The 19242-nt window shown below is 43.2% G+C and overlaps 1 protein-coding gene across 14 annotated transcripts in view; it reads right to left on the reverse strand.

Moving 5' to 3' along the window:
* ptprda (protein tyrosine phosphatase receptor type Da) overlaps positions 1-19242 on the reverse strand; it is a 595150-nt gene that overhangs the window by 190166 nt on the left and 385742 nt on the right. For all 14 annotated transcript variants that reach the window (XM_078214119.1, XM_078214118.1, XM_078214117.1 and 11 more), the window contains exon 8: positions 18414-18995. In XM_078214119.1, the coding sequence (XP_078070245.1) occupies positions 18414-18995 (582 nt within the window). The remainder of the gene's footprint in view (positions 1-18413; positions 18996-19242) is intronic.

Below are 19242 nucleotides of genomic sequence, written 5' to 3' on the forward strand. Positions count from 1 at the left end.
ATAGTCAATCTGCAGCTTCTTTGTAATCTCGAGCGGCACAGCTTCTTTCTCTGGAAAGACACAGCAAGACTGCCCTTTATTACTATTATATTGTCCCCTGATGATTAAGCCTTCAACTATCAGTAAACATCAACCAAAACATCCATCTGACACTGGTGAGATGTCAAGAATATGCCGCTGCTTTACATGCAGGCAATATGCTCTTTTATATACCTGAAACCTTGCCCAATCTTGTGGTCTGCATTGAGAATTCAGGAAATAAGATTTCATCTGTTTCATAACCTGCAAGGAAATCAAGGACTTTGTAGAGGAGATATCCACAGTATAATTTGGCTTTGAACACCACTAAGATGAACTTTAATCCAAGGATACAACTGCTATAAATTAGTTACTTCAAGGACAGGTGTCTTGGTCTCTAGCACCTACACTTCTTTTCACTTCATCCAGGCACATAAATGGATTTCTTTTAAAGCTGAGTGTGTAGAAACATAGGCCCTGATTTTACTGGCACGCCTGCCCCAGAATCGGGGCGGGCGTGGCTCACAGAACGGCATTCTCCGTTGGCCTGGGCCATGATCTTACGAGCCTCGGGCAGGCATGCCGGTAAAGTTCCGGCCACAGAGTCACTACAGTGCAGAAGGAGGCTACCTGGCCCCTCAGGTCTGCATTGGTAACAATCCCACCCAGGCTCTATCCCCATAACCCCACGCATTTACTCTGTTAGTCCTCCTGACACTCAGGGACAACTTTAACTATGGCCAATCAACCTTAGCTGCACACCTTTAGACTGTGGGAGGAAACCGGAGCACCCGGAGGAGACGCAGACATGGGGAGAACATGCAAACTCCACGCAGACAGTGACCCGAGGCCAGAATTGAACCCGGATCCCTGGCGCTGTGAGGCAGCAGTGCTCACCACTATGCCACCCTAAGTGCAGAGAGAGCACTTATAACCTGTAGCTTCTATTAAAGAGAACAACCCTCCAAATCTGTACACTATGGAGGCAATTTTCAGGTAACTAGGATAAGTTAGACCTGAATAGTTATGAGAGGCTGCAAATTCAGCCAGAAACGGATATCAGTAAAGGCCGATGCGGGGTGGGAAAAGCAGCGCTGAAGACCGCCCACAGCAATGGCAGCTTTCTCTGTCATATAGTCCAGGACTAAAGAAAGAAAAACTTTGAGGGCCCCATTTTACCATTTTGATTCTTAGTGCTGGGTGGACTTGAAACCGGGAGTGTTTCAGATCTGACTTTTAGACCCGTTCTCAGATGCCCCCATACGCATTCCGCCTGAAAAAAATATCAGCAATTCTGAATCGCGCTGTAGAAGCCTGTGGGCGGGGATTAACGCACCCAAAATCCTGCAGCTCCGATCGGTGTCTCCAACTGCACATGCGCAGAACAAAAATGATAGAATGCGACTCCACTAACACATCGCTCCTGGGTCAGATAATGCCTCCCCCTGGCCCCCACAGATATTGCCCCACCCCCTGAACATTACTAACCCCCTTATCTCCCCACCCCCTCCGCCGCCCAGACCGATTGCAAGCCCCTCTCCCCCCTTCCCCCGAACAATCAGGCAGAGTGGCAGCAGACCACCCCCTTTCCTCCTCACTGATCTGAAGCAGAGAGCCGTCGGACCCACCGTCCCCCCTGTCTCCCCCCTACTGATCTCAAGCAGAGAGCTGACGGATGCTTGGCGCTGACCTCCTCACTAACTGAAGCGCCCGAATCGGACTTTTGTAGAGCAGGTCTGTTTCGCACCGAATCTGGATGGGCGAACGCAGTGGCAAAGGGGGAAATGCCGGTAAGGTTGGGCATGCAGCCCATTAAGTCAATTTAAATGCAAGCAAATACATTTAAATGGCGGTCGCGCCCATTTTGGGCGCCATCCCAATCGTGGCCATTTTCGGGCCTTGGTAAAGGGGCAACGGCGTGGAGGCAGGATCGCGCAACTCGCCTCACACCCGACTTTACCAAGTTTTCACGCCCAAAAACGGGCGCAACTTGATAGTAAAATCAGGCCCCAAAGATTGGGTCCCATGACGTATCGCTGCTGGGCGGCCTCTGATTCACCTGCCCCACAGCTTAGAAACACAAGGATTGGGGTGCCATTTTTGAAGGCCGCCCCAGCAGACAGTGACCAATCCAGTTAACTCTGGAACCCCCTTCCCAGTACTACCTGGGCACCCCCCGGCATTGCCGAGGCACACCTTCAGAGACCAGTCAGGCTTCATGCTGTTGTGCCGTCACGCCGCTGAGGATGGATTGTTTGGCAGGAATGGATGATTCTGACATTTGGGCCTGATAAATACATGGTAATGCATTCAAATGAGGCTCCCAATGTTGAATGTAACTGACAGGAGGAAGGGACAAACGTGTCATGAGTTTGCGTCAATATAAAACACGACTTTGAACTTTATACAATAATTTCCACTTCCAAAACCGCCCAACACAAATGGGAGTGGAAAATCCCAAACGTAACATCTAATGGTGCAATCTTTTTATTCGTTGATGGAATGTGGTATCGCTGGCTAGGCCAAAATTTATTGCTCATCCTTAATTGCCCTTGAGAAGGTGGCGCTGAGCTGCCCTCCTGAACTGCTGCAGTCTCTGAGGTGTAGATACATCCTCAGTGCTGTTCAGGATTTTGATCCAGCGACAGTGAAGGAATGGCAATATATTTCCAAGTCAGGATGGTGAGTGGTTTGGAGGGGAAATTCCAGGTTGTGGTGTTCCCATGTGTCTGTTGCCCTTGTCCTTCCAGATGGTCATGGACATGGATTTAGAAGATGTTGTCTAAGGAGCCTTGGGGAGTCCCTGAAGTGCATCTTGTATATGATAAACATTCCTTATACTTTGCTTCAGTGGAAGGAGTGGATACTTGTGGGTGGGGCGCTAATCAATTATTTTGCATCATTAAATCTGTGATACAGCCTGATAGATTGTTGCCTATGGAGTGTGGCAAAATGTTCATTTTACTTTCAAATCCCTGTATGGCCTGCACCCTGCCTTCCTCTGTAACTTAAAATGATATGGATATTGAAGGGCGAGTGCTGCACAGGGGGGGACAAAAACAATTTATATCATGCAAAAAAATGTTGAAATAGGGAAGAAAGATAAAAGGGTGGAAAGAAAAGGTAGATTTGCATTTACATAGTGAAAACAAATCTCATGTGGACGCATGACTCTGGGTGTGGTCTCGTAGTGGAGTAACCCAGAACTTGTCTGTTTGTTTGATGGCTGGTATACCAGTAATGGTGCTGCACAAAGTGATTGGAAAGAGGGTGGTCTTGTTTGCTACTCCCAATAGTCAGCACCACAGCATGTGTGGAAGGAAGTGGAGGCAGGCTCGAGAGTGTAGTTGACCAATACAGTCAGTGGTTGTTCTAGCTCTACACTGTGTGTTAATGACAGGTTTCCATGCGGCAGATGGCATCATTCTGCAGCTGGCTCTCCACTGACTTGGTCTGTTTGAAGGCATTTCCACAAGGTGGTTGCCAAGTAGGTTTGCCAATGCCTTCAAGCATGTTGACAACATGTCAATAGGTGTGATCAAGTTGTACTGCTAATCACTTCACAAAGGTATTTTTGAAGCAATTGTACTTGAGGCACAGCATACTGTGATTCTAATGATTCTGCAGACAGGCTGCACAGACTAGTCTTGGATTCCTTGAATGTAGAAGAAAGAGGGATGATCTAAATGAAGACTTTAAGATGATCAGATGAGTTAAGAGGGCTGTGATGGACTACAACCTCACACTGTAATTTATATATATACATATATATACACACTCATTGCTATTTCTACATTTTAGAACTAGACGTTGGCTGAACACAATCCTCAGAATGACTGAACCCATATCTGTCTGTGACTCCAGAACAAAAGGAGCCACTTCGCAGTTTTGGGAAAACTCACACTTCCATATCTCTGAGGAGCCACTAATGATCATCAAGGGACTGCACAGCCCAACATCAAAGAGAGCTGTACAAAAGCCCTCTCCATTTGATAATCCAGGTTTGCCAAAAGGAGACAGAGGGTCTGCTAAGACAAAGGGCTTCTCAAACATTCCTTGCATGGTTAGTAAGTTTGCAGATGACACCAAGATTGGTGGCACAGTGGACAGTGAAGAAAGTTATCTCCAATTGCAATGGGATCTTGATCAATTGGGCCAGTGGGCTGACGATGGCAGATGGAGTTTAATTTAGACAAATGCGAGGTGATGCATTTTGGGTAGATTGAACCAGGGCAGCAGGACTTACTCAGTTAATGGTAGGGCGTTGTGGAGAGTTGCAGAACAAATAGATCTCGGGGTACATGTTCATAGCTCCTTGAAAATGGAGTCACAGGTGGACAGAGTGGTGAAGGCGGCATTCAGCATGCTTGGTTTCATCGGTCAGAACATTGAATACAGGAGTTGGGACGTCTTGTTGAAGTTGTACAAGACATTGGGAAGGCCACACTTGGAATACTGTGTGCAGTTCTGGTCACCCTATTGTAGAAAGGATATTATTAAACTAGAAAGAGTGCAGAAAAGATTTACTAAGATGCTACCAGGACTTGATGGATTGAGTTATAAGGAGAGGCTGAATAGACTGGGACTTTTTTCTCTGGAGCGTAGGAGGCTGAGGGGTGACCTTATAGAGGTCCATAAAATAATGAGGGGCATAGACAAGGTAGATAGTCAATATATTTTCCCAAAAGTAGGGGAGTCTAAAACTAGAGGGCATAGGTTTAAAGTGAGAGGGGAGAGATACAAAAGTGACCAGAGGGGCAATTTTTTCACACAGAGGGTAGTGAGTGTCTGGAACAAGCTGCCAGAGGTAGTAGTAGAGGTGGGTACAATTTTATCTTTTAAAAAGCACTTAGATAGTTCCATGGGTACGATGGGTATAGAGAGATATGGGCCAATTGTGGGTAATTGGGATTAACTTAGGGTTTTTTTTAAAAAAGGGCAGCATGGACAAGTTGGGCCAAAGGGCCTGTTTCTATGCTGTAAACCTCTATGACTCTATGACTCTTTCAACTCATAACGGCTGGGATAGTTGGCAGTCTTTGAGACCCTGTTGAGTTCTAGCCGATGGATCCACATCCTTTGTTGAAGAGCTGGTGGAGAGGTGAGGGTTATGTGACCTTGGTCTCTGGCTTGTGGAACAAGTAACATTGCCTTGCTGAACTGTATAGCTCAGTCTGTCCTTTAACGTCTGACCAGTAGCCACACAGAAAGGAGCTTTGCCAAGTTGCACACCTGGCCCCATCTACATTGCTTCTGTTGGAAGTTCTGTGCCATCACCTACAAGACTGATTCATCCCGCATGCCTATCTCATCATGCAAAATCAACATCAACAGAAAAGTGAAATCTACAACATTGGTTTTCTGCCCGCCAACCTCCATGAAGAAATACCTCATTGGACTTTGATTCTGGACTCTGGAACGTACGTGAACCAATATTTATTCTTGTAAAACCTTAATTCTCTATCTATCCCTTCACTGTCTGAGTATGGAGGTGATGTTGCAAACCCTCCCTACTGTATTTTGAGTGTCTGCAAGTAAACTAACCCTTTGAGTTTATCCTATTTCGAGTTTGCTGTGGGATTATTAATAGAAACCTTGCTCACACAAAAACCGAGGGATTGGGAAAGTACACCACTGCTTATATAATCAAAACACCTTTCTGCTTATGGACAGGTGGTGAGAGAAGAAATTAAATTAAATTGAGCTCCCATCTGAAACAGGATGGGTGGAGAGAAACTACTTCCTCTGGTGAGGGAGTTCAGAATAAGGGACATAACATTAAAATTAAAGCTAAGCTGCAAAGGGATGGTGTCACGAAGTAATTCTTTACACAGAGTGCAACGAAAATCTGTCTCCCAAAATGCTGTTAATGCTTAGTCACTTGAAAATTGCGAAACTGAGACTGACTGATTTTTGTGAGGCAAGGATATTAAAGGCAAGAGATTCAAGGTGAGCAGTCAAAGGCAGATTTGTCATGATCAACCTGAGTGGTGAAATAATTTCATTGTGCTGAACTGCCTACCTCTGTTCCTGTGTTCCTTATTGTTGGCAACTATTTCTGGCTGCAGTTGAGGTGATGTTAGAGGAGAGTACGTGGCCTCTGAGATTTACACGTACAGTTATCTAACAGAGGAATCAAACAAAGAAGGATTGCCATCTGGGGTACAACAGTGGAGGTAGTAAGGACAGCTGAACTCAGTCTCGACAGTCAAGAAGTCTTCATAAGAGATGTGAAAAACGTTTAAAGATGACCGCAATGCTAAGTGCATGCTAAAAGCATCTGATTCCAATGTGATATTAATGCACAGCATCAACACTCACTTTCAGCTCAAAGATCTGCGTACTCGCATCAGACACATGCTAATTATTTAGATACTATTTCGTTCTTTCTCAAACAATGATAATATTCATGCGCGGCATGCCTGCCAAATTACAAGCAAACCACTCAATTATGATAGTCTATAAAAGCTTCTGCCAATATTCACTTGCATGCTCCTCATATCTAGGGAGGCATCCTGACCAATCACACAGCAATTCTAAAACTCATTAGACAAAGGAAAAGCAGTGTTTAAGTAATCTCTTCATAGCTTCAGGGGGAAAAAAACATTCATACCAAAGAGGCTAGCTACCAGTGGAACAAACTTATATGGAGACTGGAGGAAAATACTTTGTAAATTGTATGCTGCCAATCCATAGAGACTACTGGAGGGTGTCATGTAGGCCATAATCAGTGTTTTGCGGCCTCAACAGGAATAACACCAACCTTCAATTGCTGTGCGTGCCAAAGGTGCAAAGGGCCTGGAAGCTATCCCAGACAATCCCTTCGGGTGGGGATTGATTACGAACGGAATCAAGCCTCTACAGCTCCTTAAGGAACAGACTGAGATAAACTACATTCTCATTTGAGTCCTTCCCAAACTAACACCCCATGGTCAAAGAAGCAGAACTCCTTCCATCAGGTGCCTAGCTCCTGAAGTTCCTTACCAGGCTTGATGCGTCCAAGCATGCAAGGACCCCATTACTATAATTTAAGATCACTGCCTTTGTTTGGAAGTGACAGAATTCAGCTTCACTCTACTTCTGAGGGCAAAGTAAGACCTCAGACTTTCGAGCCCAGCATTCACTCAACAATTTTTCCTCTCTATCTCTAATCCTTTTCAGATGTTTAACGATTTGGATTTAATTTCATATCATCCATTTTTTAAAAGGCGCTGTTACTTTATTTTCCCCATTTCATATATAACATCAACTGGAAACAACTGTGAAAAATAGCTCTGAATTGTTTTGCTCCAAGTAATTCTTGAGAGTACAGAATTGGCAACAGATCCCTGACTGCATGCTCCAGCAAACCATGTTCACTAACATGACGTTCTGGAGAGCATTCCAACTGATTATGCTGCTTTGGAGAGTATTTCACAGGTATGGGGAGCTCTGTGTGCGAAGTTTTGCAACTCCTATTCTGTACAGACCTTTTCAATTGATAAAAGACCACAGAGCTGCAACAGCAGGTAGATAAAGCAACATGAAATTTTCTAGCATTGCTAAGGCCATAACCCTCTAGGTGATTGATAATGTATCTGAATCTTCGTGAAGTTGTACAGGGTGGAAATTGATCATAGAGTTATCGAGGTTTACAGCATGGAAACAGGACCTTCGGCCCAACTTGTCCATGCTACCCCTTTTTTTAACCACTAGTTTCAGTGGTATGAAAGCTTAGACTCTTCCCCACAAGGTTTTCAAGGTTTTGGGTGGTTCTTATCCTCTAAAAGGGTGACTGAGCACTATAGATCAATATCAATTGATCAAATGGAGCATGGGTTTCATAGAATCACAGAATGGTACAGCACAAGAGGTAGCCATTTGGCCCATCAATTATACACTGACTCTTTCAAACAGTAATTAGGTTAATCTCATTCCCACGCTCTTTCCCCATCTTTCTGCTCCATTTTCTCCATACATTTTGTCCTTTTTATATTTACATTACAATTTACCATTATCACATTGAGAAGAAATCACCCAAGTTAACCGATCATAACGTTATTACACTGCTGAAGGACAGCTCATGTTTGACTAACATAGTTCAATTCTTTGAGGTTGTAACTGGTGTGGTAGATGGCAAGTGTCTTTATTGTATATGTTTCAGGAGGAAATTGTTAAGGGTCTGAACAAGAGGTTATTCACAAAAATGAGAACACATGGAATTGCAGGTTACATGAATGGGTAAGTGGTCTGGAGGTAAGATACAGAGATGAATTCGAAAATCATTTTCTGAGCGGAGGAACTTTTACAAACAATATTTCTGGTGGATCTATACTGGCACTTCAGCTATTCACCATATATTTGAGTGACCTGATTGAAGAAACAGAAAGTTGAACCTCCAAATTTCCAGATGGTGTTAAGTTTGGAGGGCAGAATAAGTGTGTAAATGGAGCAGGAAGTTACAAAGGAGCTTTGATCGCCTCAGTGAATGGGCAAAACCATGGCTGATGATGTTCAAGGAGGGCATGTGTGGTCATCCATTTTGGGTCTGACATTGATAAACTGGAATTGAGGCATCGAGGTATTTTAAGTGACGAAGGGATTTGATGGCACAGGTACAGTGAAAAGGTTTCTTTTGGGCATATGATGACGTTTGTAACTATTCACAACACTGAGGACTGTTGAAAAGGACATTGTCAGCAGCCAACCTTCCTGTGTGGCATGACATGCTTTTCACAGATGGGTATGATACAGCATTGCCATCACAGGATCACAGAATTGTTATGCTGCAGGTGGAGGCCATTTGGCCCATCGTGTCTGTACCAGCTTTCAAACAAGCATTTAACTTAGTCCCATTTTCCTGTGAACATTGTTTCTTTTCAAGTAACCATCTTATGCCCTTTTGAATGCTTTGATCGAATCTGCCTCCCCCTCACCACCTCCCTCCCAATAGCTAACCCTCCTGCTCGCCAATCAATCCATTTGCAATTTCATAGTGAGTGTTCGAGATAGGGAAGTGGTGAGAGGGAGTGTCGATGAGCTGGAGAGATGGTGAGCAGGGCAGGGTGTGAGCAGGACAACCGAGGAATCACAGGGGCTTTGAGCGAGAGGGCGGGGTGCAGCAAACTTTGTGAGTGGAAAGGGCAGGAAATGGGGAGGGCTTTGAGCAGGAAGGTCAAGGTGTGGGATAGTACATGAGAGGAAGGGGCAGGGAGTGGGGGGACAGGGAAGCGAGTGGGAGGCTCAGGCAGCGAGATAGATGATGAATGGGAAGGTTGTGCTGCGGAAGGAAGGGCGAGAAGGGGAGGATAGGGGGTGCAGAGGCTATGGGAGGACAGAGGATAGGGGAGAGAAGTGATGTGCAAGAGGGTTGGCGTGTAGGAGGATTGGTGAGTGGGAAAGAGGAGGTGCACTGACCTGAACAGGTGCCGGAGTGTGGCGCCTAGGGGAATTTCACAGTAATTTCACAGTAACTTCATTGCAATGTTAATCGAACCTTACTTGTGGCTAATAAATAAACTTTAACTTTAAAGAGGTTGTGTGCGCAAGGGTCAGGAAGCAGAAGGGGTGACGAGTGGGAGAGGCAGTGAGTGGGAGGTAAGTACAAAGAGTTAGTAAGTTACTAGTAAGTTATTAAAAACCTCAGGAACCATACACTTGGCACAATGTGTACAGTAACCAAAATGTTTATCTTTTAATAACATTTGTTGTGTTTAATGAACCAAAATACCCGATTGAAAAGACATATTACAATGAATTGATAATTATTTTTAAAATTCTACTTACAACCCAATTAAAATTGTCCAATATCCAGTTGGTCCTGACTGTTTTTTGAGGGAATACCAGTGATCTACACTGACACTTCATTGAGGCTGTGAGGGAGTGCTGCAACATTGGAGGTGTGCTGGGATGTTGTGTCTGGCATGTTAGGTGGATATAAAGGTTGCATGATGATATTTGAAGAGGGGGTGAGTTCTTCTGGTGTCCTGGTCAATGTTTACTGTCAATTGACATTGCTGAAACTGTTTCATTGGTCATGTAGGAATCTTTCTGCGCACTTACTTCCATACTTTATACAGTGACTACAGTTTGCAAACTACTTCATTGACTGTTAAGTGCTTTGGGGCTTTCAAAGTTCCTGGGAAGTGTTACTTTTGTTCTTTGCAGTTCCACTTGAACATACTTGTTAAAGATTTATTTTACGTTCGCCCAAGGTAAGTGTGCCTCGAGAGGAGTAGCTTTGGGGTCAGGCACAGGATTCATTGTACAGTGTGCCAAACATGTTCCTGCTGCTGCAATTTGGGATGCTGTCCAAATCGTCGATTGTGGGCAAACCGGAGTTCGCCCTGGAATTTCAGGCCTACTGTTTCTAAAGAATGATGACTGTAGTAGGGACTGGATTAACTGAACTTCAAGAGACAATAACTAAACCTGTTGTGAAGCTGCTGAACATGCCTGAATTCAATCCAGTTGCCCTGGGACAAGAGGGACAAAATCACCACTGAATTGGGTTTTACTACGCAGCACAAGGGCAGCTTTTCTTAAAATTTTAATTTGGATGTTACACTACAGAAGGTTAAGCATCCCTTCTCATTCAGCAACTTGCAATGGCAAAGGAAATAAGCACATTCCAAAATCATGATAAACTCATTGCGTTGAAAATAATTCAAGGGTTAAAATGACTGCAGTAACATCAAGGGGCCCATGGCTTATGCAAAACCTTCATCAGCTTTGACACAGCGTAATCCAGTTGAGACCCTCTGATCCAAATCAACATCAATGCCGAGATCTGCAGGAAGCTGAGTAAAGGTATTAAGCAGCCACCTCCCAGTGAGCTGAGCCAACATTCCTGACCTCCCCAGAACTGTTTGTTTGACAATTTCTCCATTGATTACTCTGCATTAACTTCCTCTCTAGAATGTAAGTCTATTCCGGTGCATGCTTTGTTTCCTATGACACATGGGTAAAAATGGGTGATTTTAAAATTTGATACCTGGCATAAAAACCTCAAGTTAATGGCTCAGAACATTGCTGGACTGATCTTGGCAACTCAAACCGCAATGCACAATGGGACCAGTAACCAGATATGTGGAGCCTGTTGAGGAAGTGAAGCTTACGAAAGAATATTGCACTGATCTGCACTTCTCTCATATCCCCTCCTGAGCACTCAGGATGCATCTCAGTTCAGTAAGCAAGCTGGGCAAGACAGACAGACATCTGTTTTTTTTTTGTAATTCATATGATATGCCACAGATCCTCAGAACAATTTCGGTTGCTTTAGGTTGCTGGGATTGAAAACGACAGAAAGGTCACTTGTTCTGATATTTGTCTTTTTTTTGGCAGGTAAAGAACTGAACCAGTTTCTGTTTTAAAGGACAAGACTATTGGCAGCAACCAAAATAAAGATGAGGACGTTTGTGTTTGGACACTGTCAGCTGTTGATGTTACCTCAGATTGTGAAAATTATTCAAAATGCCTCAGCAAAACTGGCCAAGTGCTATCTTTGCAGGACAGAAATGGGACTGTGTGCAGCGCATGGAGTTCAAAATTATGCAACTTAAATCTAGTTTATTCCAGTTTGACTATGGGGGGATTATCTGAGGGGATTATCTCTGCTGTGTGTTTCTTGCAGTGGGAGGTGGCCGTTCACCGGTGATGGGATTTTCTGGTCCCGCCGCTGACAATGGGAGTTCCCATTGACTATACTCCTCACCACCGGGAAACATGCGGCGGGGGCATGCCGATGGCAGGACAAGATGATCCAGAAAATTCAGTTTATATGTGCATACATGTACAAATGGCTGCAAGAAGATGCTATTATACTCCTTCCTTATTGAAAAAGTTACAGTCCAAAGATGTGCAGGTCAGGTTGATTGGCCATGCTAAATTGCCCCTTCGTGTCAGGGGGATTAGCAGGCTAAATATGTGGGGTTACGGGAATAGGGCCTGGGTGGGATTGTCGGTGGTGGAGGCTCGATGGGCTGAATGGCCTCCTTCTGCACTGTAGGCATTCTATGATTGTATAAATTTCAGGAGAAGATTTCTTCAACAAAGACTGTGTAAGGGAGTCTGGTAAAAATCAGACAGCCCTTATGAATAGGATGCACGTTGAACCAAGGACACTGGATAAGGGGATCTGGTAAACATCAGGAAGCTATGAGTAAAACCCTTAAGGTTCACAAGCTGATCACGCAGTCCAATGCTGCACAGGAGTAGATTGGCCAAGGTATCTATTGGCCAAGGTATCTAATGTATACTTACAATGATTGGCTCATACCCAGTTGGGGTGGGCAAATAGCTTTTGAAAATTGTATAATTGTAGGACTAAGAGTAATGTAATTTCAGATTCACAGTTGATTTGGAACTGGCCCAAATCACTCTCCCTCGTATGTTGACCAAGCTTGGAAAATAAAGAACGTCTTTTACCAGAGTACAGTCCCCATGAGTCTTTGTGTTAGCTGAGCTGTAATTAAGAGAGGAAATCCTCCATGTGAAAGCCATCATTATACATAGTTTCTGAAAAGGTTCCTACAGACTGATTTTGACTTTGACCTTCAATTGTCTTTTCCATTTCATCAGGCATATCTGTCTCATTCTGAGGAGGATCTGAACTGGTTTCAGGCTCAACCTGTATTGGAGTAACTGTTGCTATTCCACTTGGACCCCAGCTATCCAATTCACCAGACTTGTTTGTTTCTTCCCAACTTCCTTCTTTGTGAGCCCCTGAAGGTAAATCATGATCTAAATGTACAAATCTTATCTTTCCTCTACCAAATGTCTTGACTAAAATTGTGTGAGGACCACACATCTTTTCAAGACACTTCCTGGTCGCCACTTCAACCACCTCTGGTGATGATCTTCCACCTTAATCTTCTAGTTCAACTTCAGATGTCCTACTTTCACTCTGTCGTGGCTTTTTTTGTCCCTGTTTTCTTTCACTTCTATTGAATGTGCAAAATGTGGTTTCAACAATGAAAAATTCATTCTTGTTTGTCTTCTAAGAAAAGCTTCAGCTCGCATTCTGCTGGGAGTGGTGTGAAGTGTGTCGTGATTTTAAAAAATCTCCAGTTTGTGAGGCAATGACAAATGACATTTCTTCCAATTTGTATCTAGCACTTATTTAACAAGAGCATGTGTAACAATTTGTACTGTGTGCTCTACAGTTCCACTGGAAGCAGGATGATACAGCCGCACTCGTGTGCTTTACCTCATTCACTGTCATGAAATTTGAAAACTCTTCTGATTAAAACTGAGGTCTGTTGTGGGACACAATTTGGGAACCACAGGCAGCAAACAAACTGTGCAAAATGTCTAGTTTTACTGGTTGTTGTTTGATTCATTTGAAACCCCTCAGCCCACTTTGAAGGGCTATTTGTCACAGTGTTGACCTTCAATTTATCTCAAAATAATGCTGCAGACCGCACCCCTCCCTCAATTTCAGGATTCAGGACGCCTCCAATAGTTGGTACCAACTTTCCTTCACATCCCTCCCAAGTAATCAATACCCCTCTGTGAAGTTGTCAGAAGCCCCCTTCAGGTTCAGCTCTCTTCAAGCCACTTCCCCTTCAGGCTCCACCCGTTTCAGCCACACCCCTTTGCAGTGCCAACCTGGCAATGCCTCCTTGCACCCTGGAACAGCCAACCTGGCAGTATAGAAACATATAAACTGGAAGCAGGAGTAGGCCATTTGGCCCTTCGAGCCTGCTCCGCCAATATTTTGATCATGATTGATCATCAAATTCAATATCCTGATCCTCCCCCTCCCCCCATATCGCTTGATCCCTTTAGCCTTAGAATGTTGCAATTGTCCACTTCACAATTTACTTTCCTACCTATCTTTGTGTTGTCAGCAAATTTAGCAACCATACCTTTGATCTCATTCAAGTCATTCACATAAATTGTAAAACGTTGAGGCCCCAGCACGGATCCCTGTATCACACTATGCAGATCACCCTGCCAACCACTTATGCCAACTCTCTGTTTCCTGTTAGCTGGCTAATCTTCAATCCATGCCAATAAGTTACCCCTATACCGTGAGTTTTTATTTTACCCAATAATCTTTGATGTAGCACCTTATCAAATGCCAGCTTGAAATCCACCAGTTCCTCCTTACCCGCAGCACATGCGACTTCTTCAAAGAACTCCAATAAATTGGTTAAACATAGGGCTGAGGCCCATCTGGACCTGGAGCTTTGTCAGCTGTGGCCTTAACAATTTGCTCAATATCACTTCCCTGATGATTGCAAATTTCCCTTCCATTTCCTGATGCACAGTTATTTCTGGGATGCTACTTGTATCCTCTATAGTGAAGACTGATGAAACATACCTGTTTAATTCATCTGCCGTTTCTCTACTTCCCATTATCAACTTCCCAGGCACACTTTCTACAGACCAATGTTCACTTTGTTAACTCTTTTCTTATTTAAATATCTATAGAAACACTTACTGTCTGTCTTTATGTTACTAGATAGCTTTCATTCATACTCTAATTTCCCCTCCCCTAATTAATCATATTGTAACTCTTTCCTGGTCTCCATATTCTTTCAAATTTTCTGACCTGCTGCCCACCTTTGCTGAAGAAACACCAAATGGCAGTGTATGAAACTGCGGGAGACCCATGTGCGTATTAGTAGTCAAATCTGACTTAGACTCATCATCTAAGTCAAGTTGTAGATAGGTATTTGTCAGATCTAACACTGAAAACAATCTGACCTCATGACAACATTGCGAACAGATCTTCCACTTATGGCAATGTATCGGGTTTAGTTACCTTTATAATCCCCACATATTCTTTCACTACCATCTGACTTTGGTACCATGATCGTATTGAATGGGGGAGCAGGCTCGAGTGGCTGAATTGCCTACTCCTGCTCCTAGTTCTTATGTTCTGCTTTCTCATTTAGAGCATAATAAATTGATCTTGCATTCTTCTGGACCTGTATGTTGGCTTAATGTCCTTGAACTGGTTTCATTAGACACCTGAGAGTACTTGATCACATTGAGCTGCATTATGAATGTTGCTTCTACACAAAAAATCTTATTCCAGTTTAAGTGTTGCTAAGCAGTTGCTCCCGAACAAGACTGTTTTTTACCCTTCACTACAATGATAGTTAATTTTGCACATTGCTCTTGGAAGGTAACTGGAACTGATACAGGTCCCATCATGGGAATCTTCTCTCCTCCATTACTTCGAAATTCAATGCGTGATTTCTCCAACCGATAGTGAATCAACTATTCATGGTATAGTGATTCAGGAATCACACTGGCTGATGTCCTCGTCTTGACCTCCATGTTTAGTGGAGCTCCATCCACTGCGACCTGGACTACAATGCCCTGCGAAATTCCACTACAGGCTTGTGCTTCAGAACATCTTGGTCTCAAATCAAGATTTCTCTCAGTTTGTATTCATTAGATGTGCCTTGGTAAGGTGGTCCTTTATTGTGCAGCTGCAGCTGTCTGTCTTCAAAAGTGGATATTTTGTGTCCAATGTTGACTTCCTCAATTTACTTCAGCAGACAACTGGCAATTGTTAACTTTGACTTCTCTAGAGACACGTTTAAACCACAAATGAATCTATCTCGCAATGCTCCCTCTTGAAATTCTCCAAAATTACAATGAAATGGACGGTTTTTTTTAAAGCCGTGATAAAGTCTCCAACGTCCTCACTGGACAACTGATTCCTGGTTCCAAACTGAGAGCTTTCAGCAATCTCCAATAGCTTGGGATGTAGCACTGCTCAAACTCATAAAATATCTGACACCGGCACATCTTTTAGCTTCAATGGGGCAAGCAGACTTTTGATCGTCTCCTATGCCTGGTTCAGTTAGAAATATCACCCTTTTCCTTTACTCCACTGCCTGATTAAAAGCCAGGTTTATCAGGAACTTGAGGATATTATTAGCAGTGAAAAACATCTCTAACCACTCCACATATGCACTGAAAGATTCTTGGTTGCAACAATACTCTCCTAGTTTTCCAGTAATACCCATTGAGACAGCCATCTTCAAAGGTTAGTTCACCCACTAAGGCTGGATTTTTAAAACTATTTCTCAATAAAAGAAAAACCCTCATAATTCCCCCACTGATTTGATGGAAGCTTCTCCAACAAAATTTGTTTTGCTAGGGCGTCTATAGTCCCACCTCGTTGCCAGAGTGTGGTATCTTTGTAGGACAGAAAAAAGACTGTGTGTGGCACATGGAGTACCCAACTGAAAAAACAAACTGTTCTATTTCGATTTATTATATGTACGTACATACACAAATTGCCACGAGAATGTGCTTGCCTCAGATTAAGAGAATCATTCAAAATACATCAGTAAAACTGATCAAGTGTAAATCCTTCAAACTACATTGACAAATTCTCAATGTCTAGTAACGAACACATTTATAGTATAGATAAACTGTAAACTCACCAACTATTAAAGCAACTTCACCAAATTATGGCAGTAAATTTCATATCCACCAATACTGACCAAAATATGCCACTAATTTGCAAAGCCAGCAAAAGAGACCAGTATTCTTCACCACAGTAATGAAACATTTATATTTTACTGATTTTAAATCATGTCATACTAACAGTTATACTTTTATCAATAAAATCTAACCACATCAGCAAAACTAAAACTTCCAAAAAACTGCAAGTGATAGAATGACAGCAGAGAAAATGATTGCTGAGATCCTCATATCTGTGTTAATTCTGGTTCAATGACTGGAATTATTTACTCTTATCCCGGTTCCCCTACCTTTTCCCCCTTATTGGGTGGCACGGTGGCACAGTGGTTAGGAATGCTGCCTCACAGTGCCAGGGACTCGGGTTTGATTCCCGACTTAGGTCACTGTCTGTGCAGAGTTTGCAAGTTCTCCCCGTGTCTGTGCGAGTTTCCTCCGGGTGCTCCGATTTCCTCCCACAGTCCGAAAGATGTGCTGGTTAAGTGCACTGTTCATGCTAAATTCTCCCTCAGTATATCTGAACAGGCGCTGGAGTGTGGCGAGTAGAAGATTTTCACAGCAACTTCATTGCAGTGTTAATGTAAGCCTACGTGTGACACTAATAAAAACATTATTCTCCCATTTAATATTACTTATCCAATTCCCTTTTAAATGATATTGCAATTCCTGCCTCAGTAGCCACATATCATAAAGCATTATATGAACTGCAATTGCCATGTATCTGCCCACCTCACCATTTACATTCTGCTGTACTCTCTTGCATTCATCCTCTACGTGTGTCATGCCCTGTTATCTGGTTGTGCTCAAGTCAAAATCACTTCCATAAAAATTTTTTTGAAAAAACGCAGCACAGATCCTTGCTGCAAAACCCTGCCTGTCATCAATCTATCTGTTTGCTGATACCTTTATCTTTCTGTTCCCGAGACAACTCTGAATCCATGTAGCTACAACTGACATATACATTCGTAGCCCAAAAATGTCCCTTTATCTACATCTCATTTCACTTTAACTTCTGTAAAAGTGTTTTCTTGTCCATGAAATGTGAATTCATAATGGTAATAATCACAGTTATGAAGCTGAACTTGTGTTGATGAGTATTTCCATTCTGTTACTTTTGTTTTCTGACATACTGTGTTGATTGAATGATTGTGCACCTTTGTTTTTCCATGTACTAATGTATCACGTTATTCATTCAAAACGAAGGTTAGGATGCTTCCAGTGTTCTAATCCATTCAACTCTACCAGATTCTCAGTCGGGCTGTTTATGTTGCACATTTCAGTTTAGAAGGCCGTAGAGTTTCTGCATTGGAGGAGGAACGGTTTGGGGAAAATCATTTTAAGCTAAGTTTAGCCATAATCCTTCATTCCTCCACCAAGGCACAAAATAATGAGAAGAATGAATGTCCTCCCAACACTAAACCAAGTCAGGTGTTACTGTAACAGAGAAGCGTGCAAACACCACACCATGAATGTTATCTTTGACAAGGTACTGTGAATATGGGTAATTGCAACATATATAAAGTATCTAACAGTTAACAGTGGGAAAACGTGGGCCGGAATTTTCCAACTGTTTCCGCCAGCGGGATTTTCCCATTCCACTGCAGTGAATGAAGAATGAAGATTTGGCTTGTCGCCAAATTCTCCGTCTACGCTGCAGTGGGAGCATGGCGTGAACAGGCGGTAAGATCGTGACCGTGAATTATGAAACTAACTCTCAAGTCAGCAGAAGTACCCGACTCAAGAACAGCTTCTTCCCTGCTGCTGTCAGACTTTTGAATGGACTTACCTTGCATTAAGTCGATCTTTCTCCACACCCTAGCTATGACTGTAACACTACATTCTGCACTCTCTCCTTTCCTTCTCTATGAACGGTATGCCTTGTCTGTATTGCATGCAAGAAACAATACTTTTCACTGTATGTTAATACATGTGACAATAATAAATCAAATCAAGTACAGAGAACTCACCTCCTTGTTGAGTTTTAACCTGTATTTCAGGTGAATGTGGTCCATCCCCAACTGAAGTGAAAGCCAGCACGCGGACGGTGTAAGTTGTTTCGGGGGTCAAGTTTGCAATTGTTGTCAGCATACTGTCGTCCACATTATGCTTCTGCCAGTTGTTAATGTGCTGTTGTGGATCCATAGTGTAATAAACTCTGTATCCACGGATCTGGCCGTTTGCCTCCTCTGGTTCCTCCCACTGAATTAGCATGGTGGTGGTGCTTAGCATGCGTGCTTGTACAGAACGAGGTGGGCTGGATGGGGCCTGCTCGCCAGTTCGTGTTTCTATTGGTTCACTTGGTGGCCCTTGCCCGATATTGTTCACTGCAATGACTCTGAATTCATAATCTGAATAAGGGCTTAGTCCTCCAACACTGTATCGTGTTGTAGCTACCCCATCAATCTCCTGAAATGGTGTATCTGAATGCTTGGGCTTGTGTTGTACAATATAGTGAGCCACGGGCTCTGGGTTTCCCGAGTCCCAAGTCAATGTGACACTTGTTGCTGTAGTTTCAGTTACAACAGGGGTGCCTGGGGGTTTTGGCAAAGCTGTAGATAAAAACATGGTAGATCAGCTGTAGATATGTTAACAATTTTATTAATACAGTTAAACAGCATTCACTGACCCTACAACACAAAACGAATGCTTTGACATGAGAGGTTCAATGCTGTAATTAACTTGTAGTGATTATTACATGTTTACATTATTAAAAGATTTAGCAACATTTGATTGGAATATGAAATGGAAGTCGCCAAAGTCCCAGAGGACCATTGGCTGCTCTCCCCGTTTTGTTTG

The sequence above is a fragment of the Mustelus asterias genome, chromosome 6, assembly GCF_964213995.1.
Source record: "Mustelus asterias chromosome 6, sMusAst1.hap1.1, whole genome shotgun sequence".
Classification (NCBI taxonomy): domain Eukaryota; kingdom Metazoa; phylum Chordata; class Chondrichthyes; order Carcharhiniformes; family Triakidae; genus Mustelus; species Mustelus asterias.